This window comes from Quercus suber, unplaced genomic scaffold (assembly GCF_002906115.3).
Source record: "Quercus suber isolate HL8 unplaced genomic scaffold, Cork oak 2.0 scaffold_401, whole genome shotgun sequence".
NCBI classification, from domain to species: Eukaryota; Viridiplantae; Streptophyta; class Magnoliopsida; order Fagales; family Fagaceae; genus Quercus; species Quercus suber.
Genome location: NW_027069852.1, coordinates 324032 through 346968, shown reverse-complemented (window position 1 = coordinate 346968; position 22937 = coordinate 324032). Strand labels below are relative to the sequence as shown.

Below are 22937 nucleotides of genomic sequence, written 5' to 3'. Positions count from 1 at the left end.
AAGTATCAGATAATCTTATAGATAATATTCCGAATAATTAAGGGATGGTTATGAGTAGGATATGGGTAGGGTATACATATACCCGACCCAATTAATTTATCCATAAATACCTTATTATCTTACCCAATTAGTATCTATACCCGACTGTTACCCGATTTATTTACCAAATAGATATCCATACCCTATCCAAACCCGATTTCTATAAAATTACCAAATATGCTAAAAAACTACTAAAATGACCAAAATATTCTCAAAATTTCTAAAATAAGCAAAATACCCATGAAACCTCTAAAATGACAAAAATATCCTTGATATATCTAAAATCACCAATTATGCTCAAAAACCCCTAAAATGACGAAAAATATCTCAAAATCTCTAAAATGAGCAAAATACCCATGAAACTTCTAAAATGACCAAAATACCTATGATATCTCTAGAATAACCACTGAAATAAATACTATAAATCATATTTGTGGCCTTTCATTAAAGAGCTTCATAAGGACTATTTCTGTGTTGTACACATTTACATGAGACCTGAATGCCAGGAATTTGTATCAAAAGAAAATCGTCAAAATATAAACATTTCCATTCCAGCACAGCACCCTGACCCTAACTAAAATTTGAAGTCTTCATTTTTTTTACCCATATGATTTCTAGGCAGCCATTTGGTGCATGAAAAAGAAAGTAAAAAGAAAATAGTTAAAAATAAAATGAATAAATTAAAGAATTAAATGAAGCTGTTGCTCCTCTCCACAGTAAGGAAAATTCATTCTAAGGGTCATGAATAAATCCTCCGGCAGCTAAAGCAGCTTGCATGACTACAGTGATAACTTCAATAGTCTCATTAACATCACATTGATTCCCCGCAAACGAAGGGCTTCCTGATTTTTTGACATCAGCCATACAGTTTATCATGTTTTGGCTGCACTCTTGACTTAGATATCCACCTGCACCACAACACCATCACCATTATCAGTTTCAATCCTAAATTCTGTCACTACTCACTCATTCACATGACAACAGCACTGTCAAAATCTAATTAAAATGATTCAATTTTATCATCTATCATCATCTTATGAACTTTTGCTGCAGGTACTAATTTACATTGCATAGACACAATCGCACAAATATATAAATATGTCCCTCTCAATAAGTCTTGGCACAAAATCAATTCGATTGGCGTGTATAACAAAACTATGAATTCATGTAAAAGTGATGTTATTCCAATCGCAATGTACCAATATAGTAAATTGTGAAGAAAAAAAAAATCTGTATCCTTAGTATTGCTCATATGTTCCCATCTATCACACTATTGATTAAATAAAGAATACTTATCTCACTCTCTCCTCCTTTATTTATTTATTAATTTCTGACTATTGGTTCACAAGAAGTCCTGACCAATTTGTTTGCCTTATTATATGTCTATATCTCACCACCGACACTATAAAACCTATTTGTAGTTTATATAATGCCCCTAAATCTCACAACTAAATTATTAATGGATATTCAACAACTACAATGAATCCTTTCTCATACCCAAAGTACACATATTAAATGCACCTAAATGTCTTGCAACTAAATTATTAATGGATATTCAACAACCACAATATGAATCCTTTCTCATACCCACAAAACACATATATAATACAGAAAGGTCCCTCTTAGCCTGTATAGTTATCTCTTTAATTATCAAATGCATCATTGTAGATGGGGGAAAAAATGAATTCTTCTCAAAAAATAAGAAAAGAAAAAAAGAATGAATGTGATAGATAGATGTCTGAGATTTGAACATCACCCATTCCCTTTCTTTTCTATATATATATATATATATATTCAAAGCAGATTTGTTTAATAAAAACAAGGTGGGATGAAACTTTCTCGGAAAATCAAAAAAATGAAACAAATGCAAGCAATATCATCCTTTTACTCCGAAGTCAATAACTACTACACTTGAGAGGAGAGTAGCAAACTCCCAACTGTCTCTTTATTATAGATAGGGATCATTTCAGGAATAAAGATGAAAATCAATAAATAGGGATTATTTGAGGGAAGATGATGAAAATCATGAGATGGTTTTTTTTTTTTTTTTTTAATTATCATTTTGGTTTTTTAACCTTTGCTTCATGTTTCAAAATGGTTCATGACATTTCAAATAAATCAGTTTGGTCTCTAACCTTTTGATATTGTGTCAAAATAATCTTTGCCATTAAGTAGAGGAAAAAAAAATCTGACGTGACTAATGTCTAATGGTGATATTAAAATATTAAATTTGATCACTTGGGATGTCAAATGGATGCCACGATAGCCTTAAATTTATAATTTAAAGAAATAAATGAGTTAAACTCACGACTAGTTGTTCTCCAAAAAAAAAAAAAACATTAGCTACGTTAGATCTTTCTGAAATACTACCACATACTTCTGGTGCGATAGTCACTTCATAAGTATAAATACTTGTGGGATGTGAGGGGTAAGAGCCGGAGTTTAAGTCTTCAGGAAGAAGACTCACACACATATACACTTAGATTAGACTAGAGTAGAAATTTTATCTTGTAAAAAAAATAAAAATAATAAATAAAAGATCTTTCCAAAATACATTAGATTTTTCTATCACCATTTATTGGTAGGGGCTATTTTTACACAATATCAAAAGGTTAAGAACTAAGCTAACACATTTAAAATGTTAGAGACTATTTTGAAATATGATACAAGATTAGGGAAACAAATAGTAAATAAACATTTTTCTAAAATATGGTCTTCCAAGTTCTAACTATGGATAGAGTTTAATTTGGCCGTGAACTATTAATTATGTAAACTTAGCTAATTTCATAATCAAGTCTCCTACATTTTAAATATAATAAAACTAATAATTGAAATTGACTTCATTTTTTGAATTTTTTGTATTTTTCATAATACTCTTTTAACATACTTGTCATAATAACCTTTTAACATGTGCTCCTATTTGCAACATTGTTTAGTTTCATTAAAATTTAAACCCAAAAAAAAATTCAAAAATGAAATTTGAAAGTTTAGTGATCAGATGATCCAACTTAATCTTTATCCAATAATTAGAGGACCAAAATTAGTAATTTGACCCTTTTTTATGCTATCAATCCTACACTGTACCATATATAGAATCTAGACATTTCTTTCTATTTTTTTTGTTAACTATTGAACAAGGATTTTGAAGTAAATCAAAATATGAGAGTCTGAGACCATAAAATCCTGCTAGTGTAGAAGAACTTACTTGTTGTATTTCCCACACAATCATCATGCTTCATACAACAAGTGTCGAGGCCATCACAAGGTCGCTCCCCAGGGCATCCACTGTATAAGAGTCCACAGTACTTACCATATCTTAAAAATGGAGCAACTATCATTCCAAAAATAAAAAAAATTAGTTAGCCATTATTGAAAACTTAGCAAATACTCTAATAAACTAAACTTCAATTGATTCTCAAAAAAAAAAAAAAAAAAAAAAAAAAAAAAAAAAAAAAAACTAAACTTTAATTAATTAATTATATATATAAATAAATATTCTAAATGATCAATATCTTCATTTAATTTTCCTTCTGGTTCTATTTCTTTTCCTTTGCTCAAAGTCTTTATTTTTAACTGATTTGCTATAAGTATTTGTATAATTATTTTGTTGCATTATATTATCAAATTTTTTATTTTCATCACATATCAAAATTTTCATTCTCAACTATATATATTGAATCTTCCTCAAAAAAAAAAAAAAAAAAAAAAAAAAAAAAAAAAAACTATATATATTGAAGAGAGAGAGAGAGAGAGAGAGAGAACCCATTAAAGGTTTACCTTTACAGAACTCTGACTCGCATGTGTTACTGCAACCTGTATCCTACAAATGAAAAACAAAGGCAAGCTCAGGAAAATGAAACTATTTTTTTTGATGTATGAGAGATTCTAAGGAATGAGAACAAACCAGGGAGACTAAGGCATCAGAATATTGAAGACCAACGTTAAGGGCATAGACAGGAATGTAATGAAGGTTGAGGGCAATGAAGGAACAAGAGAGAAGAAGAGAAGCAAACTTTAAGGAATGGTGAGGAGCCATTGTTGGGGAGAGAGCTAGAGAAATTCAGGCACAGAAATATGAAGCTTGGTTTTGCTTAAAAGCTCTGATTTTTATAGAACTATATAAGTAAACAAATAAAGGAAAGGCGAGATTGTGACAGGAGTACAGTAATTTTAGGACCACTTTTTTTTTTTTTTTTTTTTCCAATCATCTTAAGTGACAATCTGTGATTAACTGTACTGTGAACTTAGTTAAAATTATTTTTAATCAATTTTGCAATTGTTTTATATGAAAAATTGTGATTAGCTGTGTTATGAACCGGTTTGAAATTTCTGTTAATCAATTTGAGGTGAGAAAAATAGTTTTTTAGTTAATTTTCTGCTTAAGACCTATTAATGTTTTCCTAGTGCATAAATAGCCAAAGATAAAATAACCTCTTTAAAACCTAATCCTAACAAATAAGAACCAACTCCTATTTATATCTTTCTTAAAAAAAATAAAAATAAAAATAAAAATAACTCCTATTTATATACAATCTAAAAAATATATATCCTAATATGCAAGTAGATAATTATTTAAACTTCAAACTTCATCAATTTGAATTGATTAGTTACTGGCAAGGTAGTTAGATTACATAAAATTGGTCAGAGATTTTCATGGATTGGATCAAGAATCGGAATATTCTAATTTCCATTATACTAAAACATAATGAAACATCATTACTAATAATAATATATGCAAAAGAATCATAAGAAAAATCGTAAATGTGACACTAATTGCTCATAAAATGTACTAATTACTTAGTACCAAATTACCAATATTGAATAAATAACAAATTTCAAATTTCAAACTTACAAGGTCCAAGCTCCAACACCTAAAATATCCTAAAAAAAAAAAATAGAGTCCCAAATTAACAAATTTGATCATTGGCAACAAAAGGAAAATTCATTCCAATTCCAAAATTACAAAGACTTTGCAAATGTTTTAATTGTATTAAGATAATGAGAAATGTCAAACCCTTCAAAACCCATTACAATTTGATCAATAAGGCTAGACAATTCTAATCTCACCATATAGTGACATAATTACAAATAGTTATAATGACTTAAATGGATGTCTAATCTATTATTTAAAGGTTATATGAACAAACTACACTAATCCAAATTGATTCTACGGGGCAAGATTGTAAGAATCCTATGATCGTAAAATCTTACATTCCATCTTACATTCCATCATCCATAATCGTGATCCCATTCAAAGCTTACCCCATAAAAGATCCTACACATATCTGGATTGTTTACATGGAATAAGATTACCCCATAAAAGATTCTACACAGATCTGGATTGTTTATATGGAATAAGATCGCAAGATCTCAAGGTTCTTAGATCCAAGATCAAGATTTTGACAATTATAGCTATGGGGACAATTTTTGCTTCAAAGGCCAAGGGCTAGACCATAATTGGAACCTTAGTGGTACTCTAACTCCATTAGCTCATGCCTTATAAGGTAGAAAGAGTGAGACTTTTTTTCCTATGTGGGACAACAAAAATTGCTTAAGCTTCCAACCATGGTTTAGCCCTTGGCCTTTGAAGCAAAAATTGTCCCCACAATAGCTATTAGTAGCAGCTCTAAGATTTTTTTCTAGAAGGTCAATAGTGTCAAAGTTAGGAATAGTCAGGAGAGAATGTTTATTTATTTATTTTGTTTAAAGGATAAGCAATTTTAACAGTAATGCTACTGACGTAATACTTTCATAATAAAATCTAGATGACAAGTTGTCAAAGGTCTATAAATAAAAAAGTGATGTCAATTATGAGTTTAGATAAAAACTAATTACAATATACCACTTAACTTTTATTATAAAATTATTATGAAAATATTATAAAAATAACACTAAGATAATTATATTTAAATTTATTTTAACTGGGTTTGAACAAAATTTAGGTTTAAGGTGTATAAATTTTTTATTTATGAGTCAAAACAAAATAAAAAATTATATATAATATATTTATTTTTTGGCCTGGTTGATGGCTATTGGATATAATAGGTTGTCAGTCACTTGACTTGCTTTCACATAAACTCTTTTTTTTTTTTTAAAGAAAACATAATTACTATGACTGGAGAAAAGTAGGGAGGGTTGTCTTGTAGTAGCTCGTGACATGTTTTTGTAGTGTTGTTCACGCTTGTCTCCAAAGTTCTCTGGCTGCACAATTAAGAAATTGAACCATTACGTGAGACACGTTGCGGGTTAACCTCGTGAACACTGAACTTTGAAACTATTCCGATCAATTTATATACATGTTCCACCAACCCACTACTGCTCAATAATTATTTTCAAAGCAACACTAGTAAATAACTTTTTTTTTTATTTGAAGTAAATAACTTTTTGAGTAATGATAAGTAGACAAAAAATTTGGCAATATATATATATATATATATTTTTTACCGGTTGAATTAACAAATTTTTATTAATTTTTACTTGAATATATTACTGACATTATTATTTTAGTTATAATTAATATGTCACATTAGTTAATGTCAAATTTTTTAGGAGCTTCTAAACTTTCTCATAACTTTTTTCACAATTTGTAAATTTGTGATTGAAACATCACTTTTATATACAATTCATTTATTATTGATTTTGCACTAATTATAATTTATAAGTTAGAATCTTGTTAATAAATACCCTTTAAAATAATTGTTAACGGATAATTTTAGAAAAATTTTAATACCGCTTTTATAAAAAGAATATAAAAATCTATTAAAAAAAAGGCCAGTTTGTTAGAGCTGAAAGTTTTGTACCATAAAAAATCTCTAAAATAATGTTGCATCGTTAACTTCTCCTAATAAGTTATTGCTGAAAGTTTTGTGCCACACCCACACGGTTATTTTCATCTAAAATCACGAGGCATATGTAACAAATTAAAAACCTTCCAAGTTACAAGTTCCAACACAAAACCCATGTCAGAAAAACTGAAATTTAGGTTGTCAAATTACCAATCTTTTAGATATAGAACATCACTTTTATATACTGTTCATTCATTACTGATTTTGCACCGATTATAAGTTATAAACTGAAAGTTTTGTGCCACGCGTTATTTTCATCTAGAATCAAGAGACAACAAATTAAAAACCTTCCAAGTTCCACCGCGAAAACCATGTCACAAAAACTGAAATTTAGATTTTTAAATTACCAATCTTTTAGATTTACTCTACTAAAAACAAAACAAAACAAAACAAAACAAACAAACAAAAAAATCTTTTAAATATACAAGTTAGTGTTGTGGCTTAACGATTTTAAATTGAGAAAAAAAAAAAAGAGTGATTGAGTTGGTAAGTTTTTAATCGTTAGATTACCTTTTATTACTTTTTTACCACATGTCATTCATCAAAATAAAAAATGCAGAATTTAGGAAGGTTTTAAATGAGAGGAGAGCCGAATCCATTATCTTATTATCCACTATTAACAAACTGTTACCTCAAACACGCGTGAAATTTGTTATAAATTTTGGTATGCCTCTAGACTTGTTATGAAAAAGTAATGGACATTGCTACTTTCTCTTACATATGCAAATATGTTATGAATAAGACTTGAAAGTAATATTGCATTCACTGCATTTTTCTTTTTCTTTTTTGCTTTCTTTTAAAAAATAAAAATTCCTACCTGTTTCGATTATGCCACAATGGGACGTCTTTCCACTGAAAGTACGATCATCATAGTTTCCAATTTTCTGTGACTGCTCTTGGAGACATGGACTTCTCAAATTATGAAAAAGGCATAGAGAGAGAGAGAGAGAAAAAAAAAAGTGTGTATATTTGATCTGACTTCTGAGCGAGCCAGTGAGGGACACCAAGGCAAATCAGACATAAATATCTGCGGTCACATCAGCACAGCTCTATTCCTTTTCCTTTTCACCCTATTATCAGTTTTTGTAACCTATAGAACCAAGTTGCCAAAGCACCATTTTAAGCATCCTCACCTACCTTTTGGCTAGTGAACGATAGAGGAGAGGGTACATCAATTTTAATCAACTTGTGTTATTTGCAATTAGGATCTGTTTCTTTCATTGTTCATTTACAAAATGAGCCTGATTTTACCTTACTAAAAATCATTGTTTTTGTGTGGAAGATATGGTATAGGGTTTTGTATGTTAAAATTGAACTAATGAGTGTTAGATGTAAATATACTGTTGTTATCTGCAATCAGTAGGATGAATCACTTGATCGTTTGATTCTTCATTACTCATTTGCAAGAGCAATTTGGTGGAGCTCAAACATAGCATTAAGAACGAATGTGAGAACTCTTGGATAACAAGTTGGCTAGAACAAGTTGGCATCTTTCAACAGAGAAAGATGCCAAGATAATGTTGGGACAGTTTCATACTTTCATTACCCCTGTGGACCCTACGGTTTCATAGAAATTAGATTCTTCATAAAGGCAAAAAGATACCCCTATTTAGAAATTTTGTTAATGTCAAAATTTTCTGTTGGCAGGTACAAAGAAGCATTGACAATGAACCAAGTCATGAGAACCAATCTATCAAAAACAGAAAAAGAAGTCATGATAAACAAAATAGCGGTCACAAGACTCCCAAAACAGGAAAAGCAAAGCAATGGAAGCCTGGTAATGGAGACAGAGAAGGGCAAAATGGAATTGGATTTGTGGCAAGGTCTAGACAGACCCAAAAAAACATTTTTGCTGGCAATGTTAGCTCCTACACTGATTGTAGAAAAAAGATTCAAGTAGCTGGCTGTAAGGGGGGCAATGATTCAAGGAAGAAGGATGAGTTTCAAAATTGAGAGGGCGCAACCAAATTTAAGGTCATGAAAGATGAATCAGGAAGGAGCGTGAGCTTGTGATTTTGCTGTACCCAGGAATGTCGCAGAAGAAGCTTCTTCTATTCTAGCTAGAATTGCGGTACTTCTAGCTAATGATGAACAGAATCAGTATGCTGAACAACTCGGCTTCGATGGGCTCTGAGCGGTAGCGAAGGCCTGAAAAACGAACACGCTGTCAGAGGAGACCGGGGTGGACCGGCCTAAGACCCTCCGATGGCTAAGTTAATATCTTCCTCACCAGTGAAATTCTCACTGTATTATCGTAATCTCAGAATAGTTTGCATACCTGTGCCTGATTTAGACCGGCCCTTATATAGGGAACCTTGGGCAGTTATTTGGTTTGATAACTTCTCCAAGATTCGTGGAAGTCCGAAATTACAGAAATAACTTCCCCAACAGCTACAGAAGTAGTAACTACTGATAGAAGTTACATACTTAGGAGAAATTGTTGGCGATGAACACGGGTTGATTAACCGCTCCAGAATTCTAGAATTTTACCAAGTGTCATAGGGTCGTCCATGTGCTCTGCCCATAGACGAGTCTGTATACATATTGATGTTGTGTGGTCGTCCATGAGCTTTGCACATGGACGACTCTTCTGACCTAATTCTTAGGTTTATTCAATTGATCAATACTTAAGGAAGACCCCTGTGGACGGACTATAGAGGTCTGGCCGTTTGGCAATCTGATAATCATGGACAACCCCTCTGGACGAACCATAGAGGTCTGGCCATTTGGCTAACTGATGACCATGGACGACTCTTCTGGACGAATCATAGATGTAATTTTTGCTATCCCATCAGTTGCACCCTTGTCCAGGGTGTCATCCAAGGACATTATAGGGATTTAATTCCCTTTACGTAGCCACGTGTCGTGATTTAATTCGTTGAGCAGTTAATTCGATTACATTTTTCCATGCAACTGCCACATGTCACCTTCTCATTGGATGGTGTCGCTTCGCTGACCCTACTCCTGGGCCCTATAAATAGGCACATTCTCTTTCTTGCCCTTTACCTTTCTCATAGACTCCCTTCTGCTATCTCGTCCAAGATTCTCGTCTAGCCTTCGTCCTGGTTCAGGTATTTCTTCTTCCTTTTAGGTTTTTGTCTTAATCTTTATTTTAGTTATGTCTTCGCCTAGTAGTACAGAGAGGAAAATAGACGAGTATCAGGACGTCTCGTCTGGGAGTTTTGAGAGTGGTGAGAGTAGCACTAGTTATAGTAGTAGTTCCTCGGACGAGCATTATTCGTCCGAGGTCCCTAGCATTTTCTTAGAAGAATTCCAGGAAATGCAACGTAGGACGGCCTCTGGAGCTGGGGCTAGCTCGTCCAGAGTGTCACCTAGCTCTTCTCATAACGAGGAGGAAGAGAATGTAATATACAGTTGTGCACTCGAGGTAGCATCCACCTTAGACGCCCCTAAGTTAAAAGTTTTAGTAGATAGATACCAAATCCCTAGAGAATTTGAACCGTCTACCTAAGGAAGGAGAGTGGTGTTGTTCTCCTTCCTCTGGTTTGGGAGTATACACTTCTTACCTCTTAGCTGGTCTTAAGTTTCCCTTAAATTCATTTTGTAGAGGGCTTCTTCATAGGTTAGGCATTGGTCCCAACCAGCTTAACCCCAATGGTTGGAGGACGATAGTTGCCATGCAAGTGTTATGGCATGAGGCACTGGAAGGGGAATGTCCTATGACAGTGGACGAGTTCCTCTACTGTTATAAGCCCTCAGAAATAAAGAAGCCAGCTGGTTTTTACCAGTTCTCGTCCAGAGGCTCTCATTATAGCTTGATAAAGGGCCATAGCTCGTCTGACAGGCTCTGGAAAAAAGAATTTTTTATTATTTCTGGAAATTGGGCTGGGGACCCAATTGATGTTGGTCATGCCCCCTTCCCTCCTTTTACCAGCCCCATAGGTCGCCTTCGTCCTGAGGGTATGTTTCCTTTCTTCATTATTTCTTTTATATCCTTACATTCTTCAAACTCTCAATCGTCTAACCACCTTGCTTTTTACTGGTGCAGTTGTTATTCGTCCACGTTTGAATAAGTTATACTTGGATCGAATTGACCAAGTTCGTGCCTTCCCTAGAAGGACTTTTCACGACTTAGTAACTTTCAGCAGCTTGGCTACGTGGGGGCTTGGTCCAGAACCAACTGCTGAAAATCTAAGCCACGAAGAAACTACCCGTCGAAGTAAGTATCGTCTATCTTAGCTTCATTTCCTTCCTTCTCTCTCTCTCTCTCTCTTTTTTTTTTTTTTTAACTAACTTCCTTTACTATAGGAATAATTACAATGAGAGAAAACAAGGAAAAAACAGTAATGAGTGGGGACGAGGATGCTCCTGTGCCTCCAGTCGTCCAGAAGGTTGCCGTCCAGGCTGGGAAGAGGAAATCTAAGAAGATTTCAAGCGCTGTGGACCTAGACGACCTTCCTAGTCGTCGAGGCTCCAAAAAACAGAAAACCACAACTTCTTCTCTTCCTAAGGTCCCTAAATTCACTCCTCCAATGGTGAATCTGGACGATCCTCCTGCAAATGTGGAGCCCGTCCAGATAATTCATCCTGTTTCATCTGATCCTCCCCCTCCCCTCCAGCTAAGACTCCTCGCAAGCCTCATCCGTCTGAGCCTTCAGATCGTCCTTCTAACCTGGTGCTGGACGAGGACTATGCATGGAGGACGTTCAAAGGAATCGTCACTGACAATGAAGTTAATGAATGTTACAATATGTCAGTGAAGGAATTTAAACGTTCTGACATCCATGACTTCTTCAAGGTAGGTTCTTTATTCGTCCCTGTGTGCCTTTAATAAGTTTTTCTTCTTTTCTTTTTAAACAGAATTCCTAACTTTCCTTTGTCCATATACAGGCTATGTCAAAATTTTATACAGCGACGTGCCAGGCGAAGGAACTTGCTGAGGAGGCCAAGACGGCAAAGGAAAAAGCCAAGGAGCTGAATAACGATGTTCTTTTGAAGAAGGGGGAAGTGATCAGGTTGTCTGAGGATCTCAATCGTTTGCAAGAAGCAGAGACGAAACTGAAGGATGAAATTGAGGAACTAAAAGCAGATGCTATTGAAAAAGATACTCGCATCGCTTACTTGGAGGGACAAGTTTCAGAGTTCGCTTCGTCCTTGAAGAAAGCACGTGAGGAAGCCATTTCAGCCTTCAAGAAGTCTGACGAGTACAAGAATCGTCTAGACAGCCACTATGCTGCTGGTTATAAGGACTTCCGTGCTGATGCCAAAGAAGCTTATCCTGATGTAAACTTTGATTCCTTCAAGCTTCCCCTTGCCACAGAGAGTTCTTTGCTACAGACGAGTTTCGAGGATGTAAATGTAATGGACGATGCTAACACTGAAGTTACTTAGGACGAGCCCAAGTGATTTTGTTTTCCTTGGAAAATTTATGTTTTATCTTTTCTGGAGATGCCCGTTGTTTTGGGATTTTATTTTCTTCCTCTTTTTTTTTTTTTTTTTTTTAATTTATTTAAGTACATTCCTCTCGTCCAAGTTTATGGAAAAGCAAAGCAATGGAAGCCTGGTAATGGAGACAGAGAAGGGCAAAATGGAATTGGATTTGTGGCAAGGTCTAGACAGACCCAAAAAAACATTTTTGCTGGCAATGTTAGCTCCTACACTGATTGTAGAAAAAAGATTCAAGTAGCTGGCTGTAAGGGGGGCAATGATTCAAGGAAGAAGGATGAGTTTCAAAATTGAGAGGGCGCAACCAAATTTAAGGTCATGAAAGATGAATCAGGAAGGAGCGTGAGCTTGTGATTTTGCTGTACCCAGGAATGTCGCAGAAGAAGCTTCTTCTATTCTAGCTAGAATTGCGGTACTTCTAGCTAATGATGAACAGAATCAGTATGCTGAACAACTCGGCTTCGATGGGCTCTGAGCGGTAGCGAAGGCCTGAAAAACGAACACGCTGTCAGAGGAGACCGGGGTGGACCGGCCTAAGACCCTCCGATGGCTAAGTTAATATCTTCCTCACCAGTGAAATTCTCACTGTATTATCGTAATCTCAGAATAGTTTGCATACCTGTGCCTGATTTAGACCGGCCCTTATATAGGGAACCTTGGGCAGTTATTTGGTTTGATAACTTCTCCAAGATTCGTGGAAGTCCGAAATTACAGAAATAACTTCCCCAACAGCTACAGAAGTAGTAACTACTGATAGAAGTTACATACTTAGGAGAAATTGTTGGCGATGAACACGGGTTGATTAACCGCTCCAGAATTCTAGAATTTTACCAAGTGTCATAGGGTCGTCCATGTGCTCTGCCCATAGACGAGTCTGTATACATATTGATGTTGTGTGGTCGTCCATGAGCTTTGCACATGGACGACTCTTCTGACCTAATTCTTAGGTTTATTCAATTGATCAATACTTAAGGAAGACCCCTGTGGACGGACTATAGAGGTCTGGCCGTTTGGCAATCTGATAATCATGGACAACCCCTCTGGACGAACCATAGAGGTCTGGCCATTTGGCTAACTGATGACCATGGACGACTCTTCTGGACGAATCATAGATGTAATTTTTGCTATCCCATCAGTTGCACCCTTGTCCAGGGTGTCATCCAAGGACATTATAGGGATTTAATTCCCTTTACGTAGCCACGTGTCGTGATTTAATTCGTTGAGCAGTTAATTCGATTACATTTTTCCATGCAACTGCCACATGTCACCTTCTCATTGGATGGTGTCGCTTCGCTGACCCTACTCCTGGGCCCTATAAATAGGCACATTCTCTTTCTTGCCAAAGAAAACATAATTACTATGACTGGAGAAAAGTAGGGAGGGTTGTCTTGTAGTAGCTCGTGACATGTTTTTGTAGTGTTGTTCACGCTTGTCTCCAAAGTTCTCTGGCTGCACAATTAAGAAATTGAACCATTACGTGAGACACGTTGCGGGTTAACCTCGTGAACACTGAACTTTGAAACTATTCCGATCAATTTATATACATGTTCCACCAACCCACTACTGCTCAATAATTATTTTCAAAGCAACACTAGTAAATAACTTTTTTTTTTATTTGAAGTAAATAACTTTTTGAGTAATGATAAGTAGACAAAAAATTTGACAATATATATATATATATATTCTACCGGTTGAATTGACAAATTTTTATTAATTTTTACTTGAGTATATTACTGACATTACTATTTTAGTTATAATTAATTTGTCACATTAGTTAATGTCAAATTTTTTATGAGCTTCTAAACTTTCTCATAACTTTTTTCACAATTTGTGAATTTGTGATTGAAACATCACTTTTATATACAATTCATTCATTATTGATTTTGTACTAATTATAATTTATAAGTTAGAATCTTGTTAATGAGTATCCTTTAAAAAAATTGTTAACGGATAATTTTAGAAAAATTTTAATACCGCTTTTATAAAAAGAATATAAAAATCTATTAAAAAAAAGGCCAGTTTGTTAGAGCTGAAAGTTTTGTACCATAAAAAATCTCTAAAATAATGTTGCATCGTTAACTTCTCCTAATAAGTTATTGCTGAAAGTTTTGTGCCACACCCACACGGTTATTTTCATCTAAAATCACGAGGCATATATAACAAATTAAAAACCTTCCAAGTTACAAGTTCCAACACAAAACCCATGTCAGAAAAACTGAAATTTAGGTTGTCAAATTACCAATCTTTTAGATATAGAACATCACTTTTATATACTGTTCATTCATTACTGATTTTGCACCGATTATAAGTTATAAACTGAAAGCGACGCGTTATTTTCATCTAGAATCAAGAGACAACAAATTAAAAACCTTCCAAGTTCCACCGCGAAAACCATGTCACAAAAACTGAAATTTAGATTTTTAAATTACCAATCTTTTAGATTTACTCTACTAAAAACAAAACAAAACAAAACAAACAAACAAAAAAATATTTTAAATATACAAGTTAGTGTTGTGGCTTAACGATTTTAAATTGAGAAAAAAAAAAAAGAGTGATTGAGTTGGTAAGTTTTTAATCGTTAGATTACCTTTTATTACTTTTTCACCACATGTCATTCATCAAAATAAAAAATGCAGAATTTAGGAAGGTTTTAAATGAGAGGAGAGCCGAACCCATTATCTTATTATCCACTATTAACAAACTGTTACCTCAAACACGCGTGAAATTTGTTATAAATTTTGGTATGCCTCTAGACTTGTTATGAAAAAATAATGGACATTGCTACTTTCTCTTACATATGCAAATATGTTATGAATAAGACTTGAAAGTAATATTGCATTCACTGCATTTTTCTTTTTCTTTTTTGCTTTCTTTTAAAAAATAAAAATTCCTACCTGTTTCGATTATGCCACAATGGGACGTCTTTCCACTGAAAGTACGATCATCATAGTTTCCAATTTTCTGTGACTGCTCTTGGAGACATGGACTTCTCAAATTATGAAAAAGGCATAGAGAGAGAGAGAGAGAAAAGAAAAAGTGTGTATATTTGATCTGACTTCTGAGCGAGCCAGTGAGGGACACCAAGGCAAATCAGACATAAATATCTGCGGTCACATCAGCACAGCTCTATTCCTTTTCCTTTTCACCCTATTATCAGTTTTTGTAACCTATAGAACCAAGTTGCCAAAGCACCATTTTAACTTTTAAGCATCCTCACCGACCTTTTGGCTAGTGAACGAGAGAGGAGAGGGTACATCAAGTTTAATCAACTTGTGTTATTTGCAATTAGGATCTGTTTCTTTCATTGTTCATTTACAAAATGAGCCTGATTTTACCTTACTAAAAATCATTGTTTTTGTGTGGAAGATATGGTATAGGGTTTTGTATGTTAAAATTGAACTAATGAGTGTTAGATGTAAATATATTGTTGTTATCTGCAATCAGTAGGATGAATCTCTTGATCATTTGATTCTACATTGCTCATTTGCAAGAGCAATTTGGTGGAGCTCAAACATAGCATTAAGAACGAATGTGAGAACTCTTGGATAACAAGTTGGCTAGAACAGTTTAAAAGGGAAACTTCAACAGAGAAAGATGCCAAGATAATGTTGGGACAGTTTCATACTTTCATTACCCCTGTGGACCCTACGGTTTCATAGAAATTAGATTCTTCATAAAGGTAAAAAGATACAACGATTTAGAAATTTTGTTAATGTCAAAATTTTCTGTTGGCAGGTACGAAGAAGCATTGACAATGAACCAAGTCATGAGAACCAATCTATCAAAAACAGAAAAAAGAAGTCATGATAAACAAAATAGCGGTCACAAGCTCCCAAAACAGGAAAAGCAAAGCAATGGAAGCCTGGTAATGGAGACAGAGAAGGGCAAAATGGAATTGGATTTGTGGCAAGGTCTAGACAGACCCAAAAAAACATTTTTGCTGGCAATGTTAGCTCCAACACTGACTGTAGAAAAAAGATAAAATAAGTAGCTGGCTGTAAGGGGGGCAATGATTCAAGGAAGAAGGATGAGTTTCAAAATTGACAGGGCACAACCAGATTTAAGGACAAGAAAGATGAATCAGGAAGGAGCGTGAACTTGTGATTTTGCTGTACCCAGGAATGTCGCAGAAGAAGCTTCTTCTATTCTAGCTAGAATTGCGTTACTTCTAGATATGGACCCTAAGCTGTAGAAACGGAGAAGAAAGAGAACCAATCCAAAATCCTTGCAAATCCTAAGTTGAATCAATTCAAGATCTCCATTTGGTCAGATTTGTTAACATTTAAATTTTACGTTCATAAGTGAATTTAGAAAAACAAAAAATATAAAACTAGCCTCTGGGCACGACAAGATGAAAAAGGAGTAAAATAATAACTTTTTAAGGGCAAGAGAAGATGAGAGATCCAGGGAGAATAAAATGAGGGACTAGTCATTTAGAAGTGTGATTCTTCAGAGCACGCATTAAATTATAACTCAAAAATGCTCGGAAAGTGAATATTTTTTCAACAGAATTCCAGGTCAAGGGCAATAATACATATTTTGCCTCAAAATCAAAGATCTCGAGCCCATAAATATTTCCAATCATAAGAAGACAAAACAGAAGCGCACATATAACCAAACAAAGTACTAGCTTTGATTTCAACATATCAAAAATGAAGAGCTCAACATAAACGCATATCCAATAGCCAAACAAGGTGCAAAACATATTAAAACAAAGTAACGTTCCAACATCTACGAAGGTATTGAGTTCAAAGCTACATGTCAAATTTCTGGTCTACTAGCAAACTCTTTAATGCTACCATGGTTCAGAAACATTAAATGACCCACAACAATGGATAGCACTTCTTCCTCAAGACCAGCACTCTACTTGATCTTCTTCTTTGGCCTCAGCTGCAACACAAGTAACAAGCAAACATTTTTTTTTCATTTTACCAAAAGAAAATATGGGGGAAGCAAACAGAAATAACTCTAGAGAAATGATTCTCAAAAAAAAAAAAAAAACTCTAGAGAATTAGCTACTGAAAATAATCAACCTAAAAGGATATAACAACAAAAATTGATATACCTGGTTGCTGTGTCCACACTTCTTCTTCCTGCAGTTGACAGCACGTGGGTGCAGGCGTGCATAACATCTGTACATCACACAAAATCGCTGGGAATTAAGCCTATGATACTTCTATTGAATAATTAGGATTAGGAAAATCAGGAAAAAATTTAAAAGATACATGTTTTAATCAAGGTGGTCGATACCGTACCGGTACCGGCCGGTACGTACCATACCGGCTGCATACCGGTATCGAAACATTAACATTTCGTACCGGTTTAAATACCGGCCGTACCGGCCAATTTTGGGCAATACCGGCCGGTACCGAGCGTACCGGCCGGTACAGAAAACAGTTTTTTTTTTTTCTTTTTTTTTAAGTTTTGTTATTTTTAAATTTTTTTTAGGACAGAATGGTAACTTATTTGTATTAACTTATTAGTATTATTTGTTTTCTTAGTATGCAATGATAACTTTTAAGTTTTCTATTTTTTATATTGTGTTTTTTTCTTTTTCTTTTAATTGATACTAAAGTATAAAACCGTGAATAATTAGTTCTGAATTGAGGAAATGTTTTATGGTAAGCTTTTATATTTATTACAATATATATACACACACATACATATATATCTATATATATATATATATATATTTACTTATAAATATAAAAAATAGCGGTAAACCCGAAACGGTACACCGGTATTGACCGGTATCCGAAATATATCGTGCCGTTGGGCAAACCGGTACAGCCTCCGGTACGGTATTGACTCCCTTGGTTTTAATAACCACCCAAAATTCCAAACATAAATGCACAAAATTGATTGACATAAATTGTCTACAAACATTTTGATTCAGAGCCAAAGATGAGCTACCATCAATTACCAAAAAAAAAAAACTCCCTTGTTATGAGGCAACTTGGGCTCTCAAAATTATTATATAAATTTAATAATGAAGATAGATTTATTAATCAATCACTTCAAATAAAAAAAATAATTCAAAAAGTAAGTCGTATGTAAAACACATTACTTTATTTTTCAAAATGAGAAATAGCATTGTCTAAGTCAAGAGAACATCAAAATTATTTGATCATAAAGTCCATTAACAACCATGACAAGTTTAAATGTTAGAAATAAATACCAAAAATAAAATATAACAGTTTTGATAAGCATGAGCAAAGCTCAATCAAACTTTCATTAAAACAACTACAAATAACTATCTTACTTGCGGCAGATCATCTTATCCTGGTTGTATTTCCTAGCCAATTGCATCAAAGATGGTTCGATAATACCACCACGGAGCCTCAGAACAAGATGAAGAGTTGACTCTGCACAAGAAAGTTTACATTCAAATCAAACAATAAATTAGCCTAAAACACAAGATTTTAAAATCAACCACAAAACCAAACATGCAAATAGAATTCAGATGACAGGGTTTTAGATTTTAATAATTCTATTGAAAAATAACGTGAAACCTCATGTTTCTTTAAAACCCAGAGGGCAATGATCAATCTATCAAATTCTACATACACACCCAAAGGGTCTTAAACCCACTAACTGACCCTTCAGCCATTTGTTAAGCGAGAATGACAAAACCCGATGAGATATAGTTCATTGGCAAACTATAAACCTATACCTTAAATTAATTTGAGCTCATGTAGCCCCTCCAGCCATTAAACTAAACAAAGACTTAGCTCTAGCAGAACAAGGAGAACACAAATACAATTTGGCTTAAATTGTTTTAATGCGAAACCTCATGTTTCTTTACAAGTGGACTGGCAATGATTAATCTATCAAATTATACACACGCACCCAATTGTTATGGGAGAGGAACACGCCCAATTAGCTATAAGCTTCCAGCTGTTTAACTAAACAAAGGCTTAAATCGTTTTACACATTTTCCCAGCATCCAAACAAAAACATCGATTTGTGATTGTGCTCGTGTTCATTAGGTCATGTTAAATTATGAACTAAACAGCAATGAAATACCATATTTCACAATCTATAACTTGAATCTACATGTATTAGAATGTTCAAATTTCGTCTCCAACAAAACAGAGCCTCAAAATCAATCAATCAAATCACACACCATAGAAATGAAATATACACAAAGAAATAAATCTAAACAATTTTCTTTCTATTTTCTCAGCAACCAAACAGGAAGAACTAACTGACCTTTCTGGATGTTGTAATCGGCGAGAGTACGGCCATCCTCGAGCTGCTTCCCTGAATTTCAATTGATGGATAGAAGAAGCATATGGATATGAGGATTTTTTTTTTTTTTTTTTTGGGTAAACTTACTTTTTTTTATTTCTCTGCTCAAAGCTCCCTCATTTTTTTTCTTGTCTGTGGGTTTGTCAATTGAAAATATGATTTCAATTGATGAATTAGAATATGCAGGCTTATTGTAGACAAAATCTGGGCTTAAATTTTTTTTTTTTTCTGGTTGGGCCAGGAATTGGGCCCAATTCCTAAACGGGGCCCACAAGGCCCAGCTGGGGCAAGTCCGAGCTCCGGAAAAAAACCCGGTACTCAAAACAGGCTGGGCCCAGGCCATGGATCCTGCCCTGCAGGTTGGATTCGAATATGAAAAAATCCAACCCGAACCCGACCTGTTGCCATTCCTGGTCAGGTTTGTTAACATTTAAATTTTACGTTCATAAGTGAGTTTAGAAAAACAAAAAAGATAAAACTAGCCTATAGGCACGACAAGATGAAAAAGGAGTAAAATAATAACGTAAAGGGCAAGAGAAGATGAGAGCTCCAGGGAGAATAAAATGAGGGACTAGTCATTTAGAAGTGTGATTCTTGAGAGCACGCATTAAATTATAACTCAAAAATGCTCGGAAAGTGAATATTTTTTCAACAGAATTCCAGGTCAAGGGCAATAATACATATTTTGCCTCAAAATCAAAGATCTCGAGCCCATAAATATTTCCAATCATATAAGAAGACAAAACAGAAGCGCACATATAACCAAACAAAGTACTAGCTTTGATTTCAACATATCAAAAATGAAGAGCTCAACATAAATGCATGTCCAATAGCCAAACAAGGTGCAAAACATATTAAAACAAAGTAACGTTCCAACATCTACGAAGGTATTGAGTTCAAAGCTACATGTCAAATTTCTGGTCTACTAGCAAACTCTTTAATGCTACCATGGTTCAGAAACATTAAATGACCCACAACAATGGATAGCAATTCTTCCTCAAGATCAGCACTCTACTTGATCTTCTTCTTTGGCCTCAGCTGCAACACAAGTAACAAGCAAACATTTTTTTTTCATTTTACCAAAAGAAAATATGGGGGAAGCAAGAAGAAATAACTCGAGAAATGATTCTCAAAAAAAAAAAAAAAAAAAAACTCTAGAGAAATAGCTACTGAAAATAATCAACCTAAAAGGATATAACAACAAAAATTGATATACCTGGTTGCTGTGTCCACACTTCTTCTTCCTGCAGTTGACAGCACGTGGGTGCAGGCGTGCATAACATCTGTACATCACACAAAATCGCTGGGTATTAAGCCTATGATTCTTCTATTGAATAATTAGGATTAGGAAAATTGGGAAAAAATTTAAAAGATACATGTTTTAGTAACCACCCAAAATTTCAAATGAGCAAAATTGATTGACATAAATTGTCTACAAACATTTTGATTCAGAGCCAAAGATGAGCTACCATCAATTACCAAAAAATAAAACTCCCTTGTTATGAGGCAACTTGGGCTCTCAAAATTATTATATAAATTTAATAATGAAGATAGATTTATTAATCAATCATTTCAAATAAAAAAATAATTCAAAAAGTAAGTCGTATCTAAAACACATTACTTTATTTTTCAAAATGAGAAATAGCATTGTCTAAGTCAAGAGAACGTCAAAATTATTTGATCATAAAGTCCATTAACAACCATGACAAGTTTAAATGTTAGAAATGAATACCAAAAATAAAATATAACAGTTTTGATAAGCACGAGCAAAGCTCAATCAAACTTGCATTAAAACAACTACAAATAACTATCTTACTTGCGGCAGATCATCTTATCCTGGTTGTATTTCCTAGCCAATTGCATCAAAGATGGTTCGATAATACCACCACGGAGCCTCAGAACAAGATGAAGAGTTGACTCTGCACAAGAAAGTTTACATTCAAATCAAACAATAAATAAGTCTAAAACACAAGATTTTAAAATCAACCACAAAACCAAACACGCAAATAGAATTCAGATGACGGGGTTTTAGATTTTAACAATTCTTTTGAAAAATAACGTGAAACCTCATGTTTCTTTAAAACCCAGAGGGCAATGATCAATCTATCAAATTATACATACACACCCAAAGGGTCTTAAACCCACTAACTGACCCTTCAGCCATTTGTTAAGCGAGAATGACAAAACCCGATGAGATATAGTTCATTGGCAAACTATCAACCTATACCTTAAATTAATTTGAGGTCATGTAGCCCTTCCAGCCATTAAACTAAACAAAGACTTAGCTCTCACAGAACAAGGAGAACACAAATACAATTTGGCTTAAATTGTTTTAATGCGAAACCCCATGTTTCTTTACAAGTGGACTGGCAATGATTAATCTATCAAATTATACGCACGCACCCAATTGTTATGGGAGAGGAACACGCCCAATTAGCTATAAGCTTCCAGCCGTTTAACTAAACAAAGGCTTAAATCGTTTTACACATTTTCCCAGCATCCAAACAAAAACATCGATTTGTGTTTGTGCTCGTGTTCATTAGGTCATGTTAAATTATGAACTAAACAGCAATGAAATACCATATTTCACAATCTATAACTTGAATCTACATGTATTAGAATGTTCAAATTTCGTCTCCAACAAAACAGAGCCTCAAAATCAATCAATCAAATCACACACCATAGAAATGAAATATACACAAAGAAATAAATCTAAACAATTTTCTTTCTATTTTCTCAGCAACCAAACAGGAAGAACTAACTGACCTTTCTGGATGTTGTAATCGGCGAGAGTACGGCCATCCTCGAGCTGCTTCCCGGCGAAGATCAACCTCTGCTGGTCCGGTGGGATGCCTGAGAAGATAAGAAAACAAATTTCAAAATCACAGCCGTTCAAATCCCCAAACGATGAAGAAAAATAGCACCAGAACCGTCCGATTCAAACTGTGAAATGGAAAAAGAAAGAACATGAAAGCGAAAGCTTTTACCTTCCTTGTCTTGGATCTTGGCCTTGACATTGTCGATGGTGTCGCTGGACTCGACCTCGAGAGTGATGGTCTTCCCGGTTAGGGTTTTCACGAAGATCTGCATTTTTCTCTCTCTCTCGCGCGCGCTCTCGCTCTGTGTGGGGTTTGGAGGTTTGGTTTTGGTTGTGAGGTTTATATACGTGGATATTAGGGTTTCGGCGGTGTAATGGGTGGTGTTTGGCTGTGACGTTTATTACGTTCTCGTTGGATTTTAAAGTGCCGATCGGTTGGGTTTTTTGGGTTTTGCTTGTTTTTGTGAACGTAGGAATGGGTTATGTGTTGTGGGCTTGGGTAAGAATGTGGCCTAGTAATTGGGCCTAATGTGTCAGATTTCAAAAAATGTATCTAAGGCTCTAAGCATCCAATATCC

The 22937-nt window shown here is 34.4% G+C and overlaps 3 protein-coding genes across 3 annotated transcripts; all 3 read right to left on the bottom strand.

Moving 5' to 3' along the window:
• Positions 1-455: 455 nt before the first annotated feature.
• Positions 456-4156, bottom strand: LOC111993980 (phospholipase A2-alpha). The gene is made up of 4 exons (XM_024025833.2): positions 3944-4156; positions 3817-3859; positions 3245-3370; positions 456-947 (listed from the first exon to the last, which is right to left on the bottom strand). Exons 1-4 carry the CDS (start codon positions 4073-4075, stop codon positions 772-774), a joined length of 477 nt encoding a protein of 158 aa, XP_023881601.1. The 5' UTR covers positions 4076-4156; the 3' UTR covers positions 456-771.
• Positions 4157-16901: 12745 nt separating this feature from the next.
• Positions 16902-19560, bottom strand: LOC111993977 (ubiquitin-ribosomal protein eL40z fusion protein-like; the record flags this gene model as incomplete). The annotated part of the gene is made up of 4 exons (XM_024025824.2): positions 16902-17180; positions 17356-17422; positions 18553-18655; positions 19503-19560. Coding segments are annotated over 4 exons (255 nt in total), but the record flags the coding sequence as incomplete, so codon positions are not given.
• Positions 19561-20300: 740 nt separating this feature from the next.
• Positions 20301-22703, bottom strand: LOC112005136 (ubiquitin-ribosomal protein eL40z fusion protein). The gene is made up of 5 exons (XM_024037386.2): positions 22529-22703; positions 22308-22394; positions 21358-21460; positions 20758-20824; positions 20301-20579 (listed from the first exon to the last, which is right to left on the bottom strand). The coding sequence occupies exons 1-5, from the start codon at positions 22629-22631 to the stop codon at positions 20553-20555; spliced, it is 387 nt and encodes a 128-aa protein (XP_023893154.1). The 5' UTR covers positions 22632-22703; the 3' UTR covers positions 20301-20552.
• Positions 22704-22937: the final 234 nt, after the last annotated feature.